A 17,737-nucleotide genomic window follows, 5' to 3' on the forward strand; every position below is an offset into this window, starting at 1 on the left:
AGTTGGGTCTCCATCAGGGTAGGCTTCATTGCCACCCTCTATGACATCCTCAATCTTCATTTTTCCCTTACACTTGGAGCACACTGCAAACTCTCGCGCGTGACGACAGTGTATATATTTGTGTAATGAACTACCGATACATTCATTCATTACACGCGACTTAGATGATACTCTACTACATGCGGCTGTGGGTAGCGCATTGTCAGTAGGTCGCTGGGAATGTGAAGATGAGGGTACTGACCTGGCGTCCTCGTCCAGATCAAGCCCAGCGGCCATCGCGATGTCCTCGTCGACGTTCTCGCCGACGTCCTCGTTGTCCGACCCCCAGTTAAGGGGTTCCTGGGTTTCAGCCCAGGTGCCGTCGTCGTACGAGTTGTAACCCGCGTTTACCTCGTCGATCCTTACGGCCATGTCGTCGTCGTCGTCGAGACGAGCGCGCTTGGATGCACGCGACTCCGTGTCAGAGAGGTAGTCCTCAATCTGTGCGGAGTTGTCGACAACTTGAGTGAGCGTTTTGAGGCGCTCGACCGTTGGGGAGACGTCGACCTCTTCAGCCAACTTGAGGGCGCGTTGCAGCCATTGCTGGCAGTTGCGCATAGGGCGCTTCTGCACAGGCGCACGTGTTTCGACGGTGCGGACTTTGCTGCCCGAAGGCGCAATGTCCACGATGTGGGACGTGGAGGGACCAGCCACAGATGCCTGCGAGGCGATGTGGGCGTGGTCGTGGCCGCTGCTGTGGCCGCCGCCGTCCTTCTGGGCACGGGTCTTCTTGCCGCTGTGTTTACCGCGCTGCTTGCCCTTGCCCTTGTCGGCCTTCTCGCCGCTGCCGCTGCCGCCGTCATGGCGCTGCTGCTGCTGCTGGAAGCTCGGCTCGCCTTGCTTTCGCTTGATGGCCGAGATCTTCTTCGCGTCGTGCGAAGAAGACACCTTCTTGCCCGAGCCTTGCTCAAAGGCGAGGTTGGCGGCGTGCCGGACATCCGAGATCTTGAGCTTCTTGACGTCCGTCGTTTGCAGCATGACCTGCACGACGTTGTCGTACCGCGATGGTAAAGCATTCAGGGCCATCATGGCCAGAAGCGCGTCGGGGAGCTTGAGATCGTTGTCCTCGAGCTTCTCGCAAGCATCGATGATCTTGGCGAGGAAAGGAGCGGGGTGCTGGTCAGCAGGAACGCGCACTGTCGTCGCAGTCCTGAAGGACGCGTAGAGGTTGGCAGCGTTCTGCTTGCTGTACATTGTCGACAGCATGTCCCAGAGATCTTTCGCCGAGTCGTTGTCTTTTACGATCTGAACGACCAAGGGACTGAGGCGCAGGCGTATCATGCCTTGCGCCTTCTCGTCCGCCTGGGTCCACGCAAAGACCTCCTGACGGTTTCTGCCGCCTTCCTCGAGCGTCGGGCGCTCACCGAGAGTCTGTCCGATCATGAACCAGACTTCCTGGCTCTGGAGGTAGGACTTCATGGCCTCCAACCACTTGGCGTAGTTGGAACCGTCCAGGACAGGGACCATGTTGAGGAGAGCGTTGGACATTGTGTGAGAGTTGTGTAGAACGGGGGAAGCGTTGAAGAGCTGCTTGACGAAGGCGACGTCAGCGCTCTGTCACACAACGGACTGCAGCCAAAAGGCGCTGTCCACACACATGGACTCAGTGTCCTCATGGGGTTTAGCGGCGACGTGAGTCGCGCTTGAGACCTGCAGCGTTTCCGCGCATAGTCTCCCCCTGGCTTCAAGCCCGTGAGGGCGATGCCGCAGGTAAGCCAGTGCGCACCGAGTCGCAGCCGTTAAGGCGCAGTACTCAGGCGTCGACCGGGGCTCATAACCTGTTGAGCAGACAGGGTCACACGTAGTGGACCGCGCTCTAACTTACCTGCTTGAAGGTGTTGCTGTTAAGCTTGAGGCACACAAGTAGTTCCGGTGTTGGAAGTACTGGAGAGAGAGCTACACTACTGGTGGGTCTTATATACATCTGAGAGACGCTGACTAATACTACTGTATAGTCCATTCCCACGCATGACTTGCTCTATGCGGTAAGTGCGGATCTAGCACGTGCAGTGCGATCCGGCCCGTGGAACCCGGCGGCCCGGTGGGTGCCTATACGGTTCAACACGCACGCCTGAGGACGCGACACACACGACAACAACAAGCATGCAGGGCGAATGCCCTGCGTGCAAACGCAGCCGACGGGTGAATGCCCTGCGGGCGGACGCAGCTGGCGGGCGGACTGCGGGCATGGGCGCGAGGGGGGCGGGTGAGTCGAGCGGGGGAGGGCAGGCGGACGAGCCAGTGAGCGGATGGGCAGGCGGGCGGTCCAGAACGGGTGGACAAGCGGACACGCAGGCAAGGAGGCGAGCGAGCAAGGAGGCGAGCGGGTAGGCAAGCGGGCCAGCAGGTGCGCGAGAAAGCGGGTGGATGGGCGAGCGAGAGGACAGGCGAGCGAGAGGGACAGCGAGCGAGAGGGAACGCAACCGAGAGGGAACACGAGCGAGAGGGAACGCGAGCGAGAGGGACAGCGGGCGAGAGAGAACACAAGCGAGCGCAGGGTATGGACCAGCACCACATGCACGGCGACCATGAGCAGGCAGGGCGAATGTCCAGCGCGCAAGCATGGCCGACGAACCAGAGGTGGGCGCGTGAGCGGACCCGCCCACTTGCCCGTGGACCCGCAGACCCGCCTGCACCCGTGCAAAACCCGTACCCGCCGTCGTGGGTCTGTACCCGGGCGGGTACGGGTACGGGTACACCTCGGGACACCCGCGGGTGTACCCGTGCTCTGCACTACTGGCAAGGTCGAGGGCAAATAGCCACAAGCAATGCATTCATCTTCTGGTGCAGCTACGCGCCTTGGAGTCCAATAACCCATTGACAATGTGACATAGTGTGTATTCCGATAGTGCGTAATGTTACATGTTACAAGCGTACAACAGACATCACAGTACTACATGACGAGCCGACTGACGAGCGATATAACAGGATGTGCGGTACGGCGAGCGACGAGCGATAAGCGATACGGCGAGCGAGTTTGGAGAGAAGTACGGACAGCTATACCACAGCAAGACTACCAGGGACAATGTGAAGGTGGAGGATGAGGTGCCTAGGTGACGTTGTACGGAGCGTAGAGTGAATTGCCTGAACGTATGACACACGACGTGTGATGTCCAAGTCCGCACAGATAGTACACCTCAACCTTCTTCAACGGAAAGAACACTCACTCAGACTCCGGTTCGTTTGAGACATCACGATGACGCTTCAACTCGCGCTCGTGCTCTTCGTGCAGTTCCTCCCACTGCTCCAGCTTTCGCTTCAAGTACTGGTCGTGTGCATCACTCTCGTCCAGCAAGTCCACGCTCTCGTCTATCTCGGCAGCAGGCGGATCCGGCGAGTACCCGCAGCATTCCCTCTTGAAGGTCTCGAAACGCTGCTTCGCCGTAGACACCACACCGGCTTCAATGAACTTGATGAACTCGTCCACCGGCTCTTCGCCCACGTTCGCTTTCTGTGCTCCCGGATTTCTGAACGGAGCCCTGCGCATGAAATCGTTCCACACTACGGCGACGCCCTCCTGCTTGTACACGTCGACGCTGGCATCCTTCTGGGCCTTGTCGTAGGCCTGCCAAGCATTACCTCCCTTCTCCCAGAGGCGAGACTGGTACATCGAGAAGACCGTCTGCCAGAGGCTCGTGAACTCCTTGAGTTGTTGTTCTTCAGCGCCTTCGTACTTCTTTTGTAACTTCTAGAAAATTGGTACACTGAGAGTTCAGAGTCAACCAGAGTTCGCGCTGCTCAACTCACAATCCCAAAGCCCTCCTCCACCCATCGCGACAACGTCCATTGGGCCTGGTAGCCCCGCTTCAACACCGCTCGGTGCTGGTTGGCGAACGATATCAGCACCAGGTATGCCTCGAGCTCCCCGCAGAACGTGTGCTCGCCGATGGTAACTTTGCCAGTCAGCCTCTCCTTCGGATCACCAGGGTCGTGCATGCACAGCATGTCGTCCTCAATCGGCGACCAGCGATCCCGCAACACTTTCTTTTGTGGAGGCGTAGGCTTGTTCGAGGGGAATGGAGAGTGGTACTTCGGATGCTCGATGATCTTGATCGTCATCATGAACACGGGCAAGTCCTTAGGGTCTTGGTTCAACGTCCTGGGACCACTGTACTGGCCGAACTATAGACATGTTTAGAGACATTCGAACTGCAGCTAAACCACTACGTACCCAATACAGAACATGCTCCCAAGGCTCGTAGAAACCCTTCTCAAATATTCTGACTACGTGTTCACCGTACTTGCTCCGCAGAATGTTGTTCTTGCAGCGCAAAAGGTCCGGGAAGCTCAGAATTACAGCGCCGTCAGGGACTAACAGCGCAGGCCCGATCTGCCTTCGCACATGGCTGGAAGGGTCGTTAGGAGCAGGAAGAGGGCCGACGAACTCCCTCTTCGTCTCGGCAGATAGGACGCCCTGCAACCCAGGCACTTTCAGGACGTAAGATTCGCCGTAGCGCGTAGTAACGATAGAGGCCATGAAGTTGGACACCTTCTCGTGAAGGAGGGTAGGGGTAGACATGATGAGGACACGGCGATCGCAGTCGTATTGGAAGCTATGGCGAGGGAGAATCGGTTAAGCCCAAACATGTACTACCTGCGCCAGGGACTCACGAGAAGAGGCGGTAGAGGTCGTCGTCCCGGTGGAGCACGTCTTCAACAAGCTGATCCCAGTCGCTCGGTTCCAGCTCGATAGTCTGCCGCGTAATCAGACATGCAAGGCATGCGCTAATGTAATAGCCACTCACTCTCTGAACGTCCAGAATGTACGGCCAGTCCGGGTCCAGGAGTAGATCGGAGAAGACCTTTTGAAGTACAGTCTCTGGGTGTTCATTGTCGGTATCGTACGCGTCGCTTTGGTCTGTATTGGTGGCGTTGGCGGTGTCCGCGTTGGAGGAGCTCAAACGTGCTTCTGAGTCCGAGTACTCTGTGCAAGAGTCGGGAATGCAGGCGATATGTAAACCAGACAGTTACTCACCGTGTAGTAGTTGCCCGTTATCTGATTCTATATTGTCAACCGCTACGACAATCCCTTCTAAGCTATCGTCGCGGCCCAGAGGTGTGAGGTTGTGGCTATCCCTGGAGTCCAAGTCGATCGACTTGGCTCCATCAGTAAGTCCAGGAGTATTGTAGAAAGACGGTCGGTAGGGCTGCGACACCCGAGCAGGATGACGGAGAGAAGCCATGGTGTGGGCCGAAGGGAGACACAGTGATAGAACTCTTCTTGAAGGGTGACTAGGACCTGAGCAGCGGATCCGGAGGCTCCTTAACCTTCCCACCGCAATCCGGCGGCCTGTCACTGTCAACGGTCCCTGGCAGCACGTGGCAACAGTGCATGGAGCTGCATTCTCCCACGCCACTGCGCTAGCGCAAAGGTACGCGAAGCGCGAGTACCGTAGATCGCGAACCTACAGACCGCGAGTCGTAGAGGTAGGTATTAGGACTCACTTTTTGCCAATAGTATAGCAGTTGTCGATCAACGATTGACGATTGACGGTGCACGAACGGCTGGTTACGGTTGGTTTGACGGAGAGCGACAACCCAGGTGAGACTGACCGGAGAACACAACCTAGTAAGTTCGTGCACAGAGACAGAGACAGGAAAGGTAGGAGATGGGAGGAGAGAACGAGAATAACCGCCGCAGTGTGGGAACGCACACTTTCCCGCGGATATGCCTGTCAAGACTGTTATGTAACGGAAGGCCAATTGAGTAAGGAACCTCTGGGGCGAATAGGCGTACCCGAGAGGCGCGCACACATCTTGAGAGGCCTTTTTTGCCTTCTCCGCTAGGCCTACGATCTGGTGAGCCAGTCCGTCCTCTGACTTTTCGACTGCTGCGCTAATTTTGAGGTAGGCTATGGGAAAAAGACGGTGCTCACTGGAAGATGTGCTCTCAACAACGTGCGCGGCGTGCAATGAAGGCTTCGACACTATGCAAGGTCTCTCGGCGCACCAGACCATGAGCAAGAGATGCGCCTGGTACAAGAAGGGAAAATTAAGAGAAATATTCGACTTTGACAATTTCGATTCTTCCAGTGATGATGAACGCCTTGAGGTTGTGGGACGGTGAGTGCTGTGAATCCTTAACAGTGACATTCGATATTCAAATTTATGTAGAGACGGTGACGGTGTCGACGACGACGACGACGACGACAGGGGCGAAGGCGGAAGCGGATTATTCGCTGGGCAGCAGGATTACTCTGGTAACCCTCATAGCACCCCCATCAATTCATCCGTGTCTTCAGATGAAGACCCAGAGGATCAATCAGACATAGGATCCACATTCGACTTCATTGAGGTCTCGGCACCAAGACAGCAAGGTGCCTCTAGCGTTGCCAGACCGTCTTCGAGGGCCTCCAGACGAAACACCCTCGCTTTGGACGACAATGAGGACAGAAGAGTGGAAGATATCGATATGAACGCGGCAACGGTGATCCGAACGAATGAAGACATACGGAGGAGCTGGCTGGATCAGAGGGAGAGGGAGAGGGAGAGGGAGGCGCAACCACCAGGTGAGTACACTATACAGTACATCCAGTCCTGTTACTGAGAGACTCCAGACAAAGACCAAGAACAGACCGAAGATGAGGCAGAAACCGCAAACCCTTGGGCGCCGTTCCAGTCCGAGATGGACTGGAGGTTCGCGTCTTGGGCGGTTCAGGAGGGCCTCAGTCAATCCTCTGTAGACAGAGTCTTGGAAATACCTGGGGTAGGTCGTCGTCTTTTGCTTGCACTGTCTTGACATATAGTACTCACAAATACTTATGTGGCTACGGTTTCTTAGTTTCAGGAAAGGCTGGGTCTATCCTATCACAATTCACGTGTGCTGCTTCAACGAGTAGACTCACTTCCGGAGAGGGCCAAGTGGAAAGAGAGGTGGCTGAGCTTCAAGGATCGACCTGACGAGAGGCACTTGGTACAGTTCCGCAACATAATCGAGGCGATACGGACCTTATTGGGCAATCCTGCCCATGCCGATCAGATAGTCTATCGACCACGTCGTATATTCAGCGACTCATCCCGAACTAGTCGCATCTACCACGAGATGTGGACTGGACGGTGGTGGCATGCCGTGCAGGTGAGTTTTCTTTTTACTGTACTTTAGTGAGTGAGCCAATATTTACCTTGACCTCAGAGCCTCTTGCCTGATGGCTCTGCCGTCGCGCCGGTCATCATCGCGACGGATAAGACGCAACTCACACAGTTTTCTGGTGGAAAATCGGCCTACCCTGTCTACATGACACTCGGCAACCTGCCTCGCGCTCTGAGACGCAAACCGTCCGAACACACGTGTATCCTCATTGGGTACCTCTCCGTGGACAAAGTCGATTCGAACGGGATCACCAAGCGCAAGCAACGCGCGCTCGCTCAGCAGCTATTTCATACGTCCGTCCGCGTCATTTTGGAACCACTTGTCGAAGCCGGAAAAACTGGGATCGAGGTGACAGGAGGAGACGGTGCAGTGCGCAGGGTGCACCCGATTCTAGCCGCATACGTCGCTGATTATCCGGAACAATGTTTGGTGACGTGCTCGAAGTACAGGACGTGTCCCAGATGTCAACTCCCAGAGGACAACCTCGAGTCGCCCACTCCCGGAACAGCGCGAACGTCCCTATGGACCCTCGATGTACTGCGACGCGCAACCGAGAAAAGCGGCAGCAAGAAGGATTCGGCTGCGTATGAAGGCGTGTAATGAACTGAACGTCTGTGGATATATAGTACGTCCCTTCTGGCGCGACCTGCCTTACACCGATATCCACGCGTGTATCACACCGGATGTCCTACACCAGTTATATCAAGGGGTATTCAAGCATATAGTACAGTGGTGCTCCGAACTAGTCGACGAGCAGGAGCTCGACCGTCGTATCCGTTGCCTGCCACCTGCGTTCGGAACGCGCCATTTCAAGAACGGTATCTCTGCTCTAGCTCAGGTCTCCGGCACCGAGCGCAAATACATGGCGCGTATTCTACTTGGATGCTTGGTCGGCAAGATCCCCAAGAACGCTGTACTTGCTTTTCGTGCCATCCTCGACTTCATCTACTTGGCACAGTACTCGACGCATGATGATGCAACCCTAGGATACATGGAGGATGCGCTCAAGGCTTTCCACAAAAACAAGCAGGTTCTCGTAAATTGCGGTGTACGAGAACATCTCAATATTCCTAAATTCCACTCACTTCTACATTATGTCGACTCAATTCGCATGCTAGGAACGACGGATAACTACAATACCGAGGCGTTCGAACGCCTCCATATCGACTACGCGAAGAACGGCTGGCGTGCATCTAATCACCGGAACGCACACCCGCAAATGGTCAAGTGGCTTGCACGCCAGGAGAAAATGGTCGTTTTCAGCTCGACAATGCGGAGACGATTGCAGAGGGATGTCGATGAAGATGATGATGAAGAAGACTATTCCGATACCGACCCAGCCGTCGCACCCCCAGGCAAGACTAGCATCAAACTACCGAAGCATCCTACAGTTTGAATGCAGTCACTAGACCGTATTGAAGACAGACACAAGGCACCGGGCTTCGCGAACACCCTAGCACGATATATCTATATGCTCAAGAACAACCGTCGTCTCACTCCCACCGAGCTCCATACCGCCGTCTCTCGCATGCCCTTCGATCGCGTTGATGTGTTCCATGGCATCAAGTTTGCGCCGGAATCGTTGACTGACGACAAGAACGAGACTGACGCCGTCAAGGCGCGTCCTCCAATCGGAGAACAACCAGGTCGTTTTGACACTGTTGTGGTGTTGCAAGATGGGGACGCTGAAGCCACAGGATTGCAAGGTAATATCTCTGAACGTTGCTGCTCTACATAATTCTGATGCTGATATGCACGCTCACTGATAGGCACTAGAATCGGACGCGTCAAAGTCATTTTCAGGCTTCCTGAGCGCATCAAGGACCCTCGCACTCGCCTTCCCCTGATGGCTCCTGAAGCATGGGCAGAACAAGGACCACTTGCATACATAGAGTGGTACGCAAAGCTCCCACATTCCGCCGACCCCACCCACATGATGTACTCGGTTAACAAATGTCCTCTTCGCTTGGACGGTAATCCAGTCGCCGATATTATCCCCCTCCATACTATACATCAATCTTGTCAGTTGATACCCAGATTCCCGGGTTCAGTAGGTGATGCGGAAGAGAGATTACCTGTGCAATGGAATACTCATACTATACTAGATGAAGCCTCCAAGTTTTTACTCAATAATTGGGCCAGTTCTTACGCATACCAGACACTATGGTAGCTAATGATACTTATGGTACTTGGTACTTACGGGACTTGCCAATCAGTAGACGGTGTTCTAATGAGATCTCGCTAGTACTTGTAAGCATGTCAGCTATTAGACATGTTACAATTGACTGTCCTCGCCTTCGCGCCCGCTCACGCGCACCTTCTCCACACGCACCTTCTCCACGCGCATCCACGCGCACCTTCTCGCCCGCCTGTCCGCTCTCGCCCGCCTGTCCGCTCTCGCCCGCCTGTCCGCTCGCCTTCGCCCTTCGCGCCTACTCACGCGCACGTTCTCGCCCGACAAGCCCTAGCGCAACAAACACAGGCAACTAAGGCAAACACAGCAGGACAAGAGGTCGGAGTGGTGAACAAAAGGAAGGCAGACAGACGAAAAGCAAAGGTGAGTATTCTTCTGCGTACCTACGGACAATTCTTGGTACTAGTCACCACGGTCCAGGAGGTGGTGCCTTGCCCACGTCCGCTCAAATGCCCACGCGTTCGTCAGTGCACTCTGCTTGCACGCCCTCTCGCCCACATGCCCTCTCGCCCACACGCCCTCTCGCCCGCCCGCTTGCCCGCCCTCTCACGCCCGCCTGCTTATCCTATTGCACCTGCTTGTTTGTCCTCTCGCGCCCGCCTGCTTGCCCTCTCGTGCCCACATTCGCGCCATCTCGTGCCCGATCTCTCATGCTCACGCCCGACTTCTCGCACCGCTCGCCATCTCGCTGTCCCTCTCGCCAGCCGTCTCGCTCGCTCGCCATCGACGCTGCATGCACTACATACCGCCTGAACGGAAATGCGCGGTTGAGTTCGGCATGCGCTGGGCACGGTGGTGTGTCGCTCCTCGCGAGCGTCGAGCCCGCTGCGCAAGCGCGTCAGCTTTTTCGTGTCCGCCAGTGGTCTCGCGAGCAGCCTTTTCACGATCCACGTGAAGGTGACACGATATGCGAGAAATTGGACCTCATCATGCGAGTGGGTTACTAACGGCCGACCGACCTTGTAGCTCCAGAGTCGAACCACCATGCAGGGTGTACTTCCGGGAGGGCTCGCTCGACAACATCTGGCCAGGCGGCTTCTACCTCGAGAACATCGACAGTAAGCTGTCGTCTTGCTGTCCCGCCTGTAGCCTCCCTAGCTCACCGTCTCGCTTGCGCACCATCCCAGGATCTGCGCATCCTCTCGCATGTGCACTCTTGCGCGCGTTCTTGTCTCCTCGGCCAGCTACGCCCTCCACCCTGTGGACCCGCGAACCGGCCCCGCACGGAGCCGTGCACAAACAAAACAAACCGTACCGGTGGGTCAGTAACCGGGGCAGGTACGGTTCCGGGTCAAGCTCGGGGCACTGGCGGGTAGGCACGTACTCTGCCCTACGGTCTCGGCCGCCTGTGCGCTCTCCTTCGCGCCCGCGCACCTTCTCCACACGCACCTTCTCGCTCCGCACCTTCTCGCTCCACTCTCGCCGCCTGTCCCGCCTGTTCGCTCTCGATCGCCTGCCAAATCTCGCACTCGCCCAACCAAAGCATAGCTGTACTGCTATGGTTTGAAAACCTGTGCAGAAAGTCACGGCACTCTCGGACCAGTGTCCCAACCTGCGTGATTGGCAGGGCCCCAATTCAACGGCACTCCACGCAGTCGGGCGTCGAGCACGCCACCGCGTCGAGCGTCCCGAGCGTCGAGCGCACCCCCGAGCGTCGAGCGCACCCCCCGAGCGTCGGGGGTGCGGAGCGCACCCCCTGGTCGCCCGCATCGAGTTGTCTTCATGGGCAGTACTGCAGAATGTAAACGACTGTTAACGACTTCCATGTACAATAATGCATATTGTCCCACATGTATTCTACAAGTTTATAATGGATCCATTTGGATGTGATTCGAACAAGTGCAGCATGTCCTGCCTAACTAAAATGAAAATCGTAACAATGAAACCAAAACATCTGACATGCTGACAAAAGTCACCAAAGGTCTGATGTGGCACTTACGAGACATCATTTTTGGGGTCACAAGTCACATTTGAACTGTAGTGATGGCATGTGCAGCTTTTCAGGCTTCAGAGGGCTTTATTGACATGATCTAAGGTACAAGTAACGATACTTACAGGTCTTCAGCGATGTGAGCAAGATCTTGCATAGTCATTTTTGGCTTACACTGCTTTTGGTGCATGATAAGGGCCATAAGGCTTTTTGGAACACCTTGTTTCTCAAAAAGGCACTTTAAGCCACTTAGGTTTTTCCTGATGGAGCCGCTCGGGTGTATGACTCCGGACGCGGAGACATGTCATTGAGAACATGTCCCCAGTCGAGGCCGCTGACCTTGAGTTCAGCCCATGCCTTCCAGTCACCAGCTTGCTCGGCCTTTGCAGCCTGAGCAAGCTTGAGTTCGAACCGGTCGGTCACGAAGCTGAAGCACTTGGCTCGCAGGTGCTCAGCAGTCGGCCACCGAGTATCATCAATGTACTCAATGTACTCGGAACACGTACCCGCTGTTGGGATGGTACCAAGCATGGTAAATATACCACGCGGCATGCTTGGTTTCAAGAACATCGTCGCAGGTACATGGGTCTGTACATCAAGCCTCACGCTTGATGTCCGGACCACATGTGCAGGCGCGGAGTACTCGTTTACTCGTTCCGACCCCAGTACATCACGATGTGTACTGGTATTCGTCCGAGACAACCGGTCACGATTTTCCGTGCCGCTCCCTTCCCCCCTTTGGACCGAACCTCCCCGGTGATCGGTGAAGGCAACAGTCTTGTCGCGTACACGCGAGGTTGAATCCTCGTGGATACGGCGATAGCCTGGTCGCGTGGAAGGTTGCTCACGTTCCGTCAGCGGACGTGAGTGTTCTGTTGACGTCGCCGGCCTTGCTGTCGAGTGCGACGAGGTCGGTATGCCCGTCGTGGACATATTGTTCCTCCTCGGACGCGATGTCTGGTCCGTGTGCGTACGGGAAGACGTGGCCACCATGTCTGACGGACGTGGTGACACATTATTCAGTGGTACCTACTCGATACTAATGGTACAGCTGGAGTGCATTTCGACCGTTGCAAACGGTAGAGCCGCCTCCGGTTGGAGCTGTGATTTCCTTGTTGCAAACAGGCCGGCCGGACTGGTTTCAAACAAGCCGGCCGAGCGTATCTCAAACCAGTTCAAACGGGGTCCGGCCAGTGTATCCCTAGGGCACCTATTTTCTGTCTGAACAGGGGGGCCATTTAGTGTCTTGCTGGCAACGGACCGGCCGGGCAATAAGGGGTTTTAATTGTAACAGATCAACCGGGATACTCTTTCTCCTATGGTAACGAACCAGCCAGGAAATGGGATCCTTCATTTGTAATGGGCCGGCCGGAGTGCATAGTTCACCAGTTGCAATGGGCCGGCCGGAGCACATGCTCCCTGGCTAATAACAGACCGGCCGGGTTGCATCATCTCTTGCTGGCAACAGAGCGGCCGGACCATTTTTCCACATTGATAGCAGGCTGGCCAGGCCATATAATCTAGCACTCCACACTGGTAACGGTCCGGCCGGGCAGTGGCACCATCCATTGGTAATGGTCCGGCCGGGCAACAGTATTGTGACCCAATATTGGCTGGGCCAGTCAACAATAGACCATACTCCCTTAGAACAGCCTACTAGTAGCATGTATTATATGTCCACAGTGCATGCCCTATCACATTGCCTGAGCTGTTAGCTCACTGGCCAGCCATGAAAACACTGGCCGAGGGCATTCAAAAACCTTCGGCCTATTGTATTATGATACAGAGTGTGATTTGAATGATTGTATATGTAAGACCATCACTAATGGAGCCCAACATAGTGTTCCCACATTTTGAAGGGGCTTAGTGAAGCTGCCACCAGCCAAATTAAATGGCCGGACATCTCAAAACATCGGCCGGGCATTTTAGTTCATTGGCCGAAGCTTTTTATTCATTGACCGAAGCTTTTCCTTCATTGGCCAAAGCTTTTCTTCACCAGCCAAAGCTTTGGATTGACCGGCCGAAGCTTCTACTTCACCGGCCGGCGAAAACAGCCGGTGCTCGGCAAAAAATGGCTGGCCGGTGGGCAAAACCAGCCGGGCTGTTGAATTACTATATGTGGAAATGTGGTATTGTCTGGGAGCCCTTCATTCGCAGAGTCTAGTATCAATTTCCTAGTTTTCAAGAACACATAGTTAGGCCAGGATATGCAAGACAAGATTTACTACTCACAGGCTTCTTTGCACAACATGTTATTCAATTCCTGAAGCCAATATTCTTTGCCCACACTGTTTGACAATCTAGAATGTGTTATCACAATGCATAGAGTAGATCCCCAAAAGGAATAGTCTTATTCTTTGAAGCTGAATGCAGGACAACAAATAAGGGGTATACAGGTATGGTATACATGCTGCAGCTAATGTTCTTTCCAAACAGTGTTTTACCATCTAGAATAGTTCATTGACCCACAAGGAATCAGTCCTCCAAAGGAATAGTCTTATTCACACAAGCTGAAGGCAGCACAGAGTTAAGGTGAGGGTGGGTATATGGGTATACATGTTATACTGTGTTCACATCCTGAAGCCAATATGCTTTGCCCACAAGGTTTGGCAATCAAGAATGGCACAGAAACATCTACCCACTGTTGGTAATGGTCCGGCCGGCCAATCCTCATAGGAGATGCTCCGGCCTGTGCATGATCCCTTAACTCTGTACCACATTCAGCTCATGTGAATAAGACTATTCCTTTGGACGACTCACTCCTTGTGTGTAAATGAACCATTCTAGATTGTGAAACTGTGTTTGGAATGTAGATTGGCTGCAGGAAGTCAACATTGTTTGACATGTATACTATACCTTACCCCTTATCTCATGTTCTGCATTCAGCTTCGAAGAATAAGACTATTCCTTTTGGGAATCTACTCTATGCATTGAAATAACACATTCTAGATAGTCAAACAGTGTGGGCAAAGAATATTGGCTTCAGCAGTTGAATAACATGTTTTGCAAAGAAGCCTGTGAGTAAATCTTGTCTCGCATATCCTGGCCTAACTATGTACCTTTGGACACTAGGAAATCAATACTAGACTCTATGAATGAAGGGCTTCCAGACAATACCACATTTCCACATATAGTAATTCAACAGCCCGGCCGGTTTTGCCTGCCTGCCGGCCATTTTTGCGCACCGGCGGCCAGTTTTGCCGAGCACCGGCTGTTTTTGCCGGCCGGTGAAGTAGAAGCTTCAGCCGGCCGGTCAATCCAAAGCTTCGGCGGTGAAGGAAAGCTTCGGCCAATGAAGTAAAAGCTTCGGCCAGTGAATTGAAAGCTTCGGCCAATGAACTAAAATGCCCGGCCAATGGTTTGAAATGTCTGGCCTATTGATTTGGCCCTGTAGGGACAACCTGGCTAATTTTATGGCCAGTAAAGCCAAAACCTGGGTGAGTGAAATCTCTGGCCAGTTGATTTGGCCAGCCAGTGGGGCTCTTTTGTGTTTTGCAGCTTCACTAGGCATCCCTAAGTCATGGGAAAATTATGCTGTGATCTACTAATGATGGTATACCCCATAGGTGCATAATACCACATATAGTATTTCAATAGCCCCCAGGGGACTGTGACCGGCCGGACCGTTTGAAGCAGGACAACTCCTGCCCGGCCGGCCTGTTTGTGGACTCAGTTTGTTTAGGCTGGAGAACCCATCCTGGACCAGATAGATTTCACTCTGGCCAGTCCGCTTGCAATGAAAGGATTTTATCCCGGCGGAACATTTAAAGTGGTGGGGCCTGAGTCCGGCCACTCTGTTTGCAACGTGGACCGGCCGGCCGCTCCGTTGTGTGTGCTAACCCTGCCCTCCACCCGGCCTGTTTGCAGTGATGCTGTATGGGTCTGGCTGGACTGTTGCCTCTATGACCGGACTGTTTACAACAGGTACATTGCCTCAGCCAAAAGCCCGGCCGGCCTGTTGCAAGCGGTGCATTGTTGCTAACAGTAGACCCGGACTACTCCGGCCGGAGGCGGCTCTACCGTTTGCAACGGTCAAAATGCACTCCGGCTGTACCGTTAACAGCGAGGTTTTCCACTGAATGGGCTCGTGGTGACTCAGTCTGTGCTGTACTTGTACTTGTACTCGCCCACTTGCTAGCTGACGAGTATCAGGCGATGAGCGCCAGGCGTCTTGATTCCAGCTCAGCCATCGAGTACGATGAGGTCAGTACGTCCGGCGACTCGGGCGTACTGTGCCTCGTCGATTGCTCGACGACCCGCTTGGCGGTCTTGGTGGTCGAGGTCGTGCGCGCGTGCGAGGTCGGTTCCTCGTACGTGCGGCGGGTACCTGACGTGTAGGGACTCGACACAGATGTGTCGAGGTTGGACTTGCGTCCGCGCAGGTCTCCGCCATTGCCATTGCGTCGACTCGTACTCGATGTCGGACGAGCCGTGGATCGTGAAGAAGTCAGTACACCTGGCTCAGGTGTACTGCCCTTCTCGTCTTCGTCCTCGTCCAGATTGACCTTGTCAGCCTTCTCGTTTGTCGAGAAGCTGACCGACTTGCTGGTTTGGGTGTCTGACGCTCTGCCCGGCTTCCTAGTCTTCGACGAAGCTGACGGACGTGAGGACGACAGTACATCCGACAGAATGGGTGTACTGCGTTCCTTCACGCTGTCGTGCTCGCGCAGGGCGGTCTTGTCACGAGCCTCGCGTGTTGTCGAGGCTAACGTGTTCAGTGGTGTCGATGAGCTCGCTGTGCTTGACGACAGCATCTTGACGGGGGATGTACCGCGCACGTCCGAGGTCGACTCTTTGTGCGCACGGATCGGAGCTTGATCACGTAGTGCGGGGGGCCTGTACCGCTCGTATGAGCTCAAGTGAGACCGCACATCTTGCGCGCGATTCACAGTACTCATTGATGACGATGCTGACAAAGTCAGTACATCCTTCAAGTGGGATGTACTGCCCTTCGCCAGGCTCTTGTCCATCATGACCGAGTGCTTGAGGCTGGACGACACGGTCAGTGTCGAATCCGGAACCTTGCATCCCGTTGACGTAGAGGCGGTCGACGCTGGTGCAGCCTGCGATGTCGATGAGCTGGTCGACGAGCGTTTGAGCACGTTGATTGCGGCGTTGCCACCGGTGTTGGTCTCGCCGTATGCAGCGAGCAAAGGGCTCGCTTTACTCGGCGACAATGTCTTGATGGTGGACGAGTCGGTCGTGCTCAATCGCACGCTGACTGCGTCGCTTGACGGTGCCTTGACCGGGCTGGTCTTGCGCCTTGTCGGATTGGGTGTGGTTGGCAAGCTTCTGAGCACGTCGACTACGGCCTGATCGTGAGTGCTCATCGCGCCGGACACGTTGAGCAACGAGCTCGACGTATGCAACGGCGATGTATTGAGGATAGGCGTCAACGATCTTGCCTCTTTCGTTGTCGATGCGGTGGCAGACGTCAATGCGGATGAGCCGATTGACGTACGTCTGAGCACGTCGATGGCGGTATCATCGCAAGCGTTGGGCTCGCCGTGTACAGTGAGCGAGGGGCTCGCCGTACAAGACGAGTATGTCTTGACGATCCAGTTGGACGCGTCGCGGGGCATGGTCTCCGAGCTGGAGGTCGTGTTGGATCGTATGCCGATCGCGTCGCTGGGCATGGCGTTGGCGATGGATGTGTCGGATATGCTCTTGAGTGCGTCCGACAGGTCGCTATTGCTGCGTGAGGTACCCACGACGAGCAACGGGCTCGTCGTGTAGCACTTCGGCTGCGGGATAGGGAGAGTCGGCTGCGAAGGAGGTGCCAGCAGCGAACTGGTTACCCCCGACCAGTGTCCGGCTTTGGTGGTGGAAGCAGACACTGTGGTGATTGCGAGTCCCCGGTGCGTGGACGATGCGGAAGGGAATTCTTGGTATCGGTGAAAACGATGGGCGGGGGTCGTTGGTACAAGTTGACGGTTGGCGGAGGAAGCGAGCGAGGTCCGTGGTACCTCGCGGAGGGAAAAGGGGAGATGGGGTGGTGCGCCGCACACTTCGTCCGCGCTGTCCTTTAGTGAAGACTGCCTTTCCTGAGCCTGGTATACTCGATAGCCTTCCCTCCGACATTCCTAACCTGAGCTCTCCTCGATCCTGAGCCTGAGCCTAACTTCTGCGACCTTCCTTAGCCTGAACGCGAGCCTGAGACGAGACCTGAAGCCTGAGATTGCCCGGTGCAACCTAGATACTGAGTCCTGAGAGGTAGTGGTAGGTAACTAACTCCCCCCTTTCCTCCGCCCCGTCCTCCTAGCCCCCTTCCGCCACCTTTCCCACGTCCCTACCTCGCTGGCACCCGCTCCCTTCCGCTCCTACTCCTTCCGCGCCCTTGGGCCTCCCTCCGCTCCTACTCCTTCCGCACCCTTGGGTCTCCTTCCGCCGTCCCTGCCCTCCTCTTCCGTTCCCCAGCCCACCGTCGTTGGAGTCCTCGATGCCCGCTGACATCCCGCCCAACCCCTCGACCATTGTCTACACC

General features: G+C 55.2%; 2 protein-coding genes across 2 annotated transcripts; one reads left to right on the top strand and one right to left on the bottom strand.

The window, feature by feature from the left end:
* Positions 1–5,893: 5,893 nt before the first annotated feature.
* On the top strand, positions 5,894–7,141 carry B0H18DRAFT_892819 (uncharacterized protein; the record flags this gene model as incomplete). The annotated part of the gene is made up of 4 exons (XM_048041356.1): positions 5,894–6,102; positions 6,253–6,548; positions 6,597–6,745; positions 6,821–7,141. The coding sequence occupies 4 exons, from the start codon at positions 5,894–5,896 to the stop codon at positions 7,139–7,141; spliced, it is 975 nt and encodes a 324-aa protein (XP_047884967.1).
* An 8,260-nt stretch (positions 7,142–15,401) lies between these two features.
* Positions 15,402–16,889, bottom strand: B0H18DRAFT_1128678 (uncharacterized protein; the record flags this gene model as incomplete). Its single annotated transcript, XM_048035348.1, has 1 exon — positions 15,402–16,889. One exon carries the CDS (start codon positions 16,887–16,889, stop codon positions 15,402–15,404), a length of 1,488 nt encoding a protein of 495 aa, XP_047884968.1.
* Between the last annotated feature and the right edge of the window lie 848 nt (positions 16,890–17,737).

Source organism: Fomitopsis serialis, assembly GCF_022376445.1.
Source record: "Fomitopsis serialis strain Sig1Antser10 chromosome Unknown B0H18scaffold_332, whole genome shotgun sequence".
Taxonomy (NCBI): Eukaryota; Fungi; Basidiomycota; class Agaricomycetes; order Polyporales; family Fomitopsidaceae; genus Fomitopsis; species Fomitopsis serialis.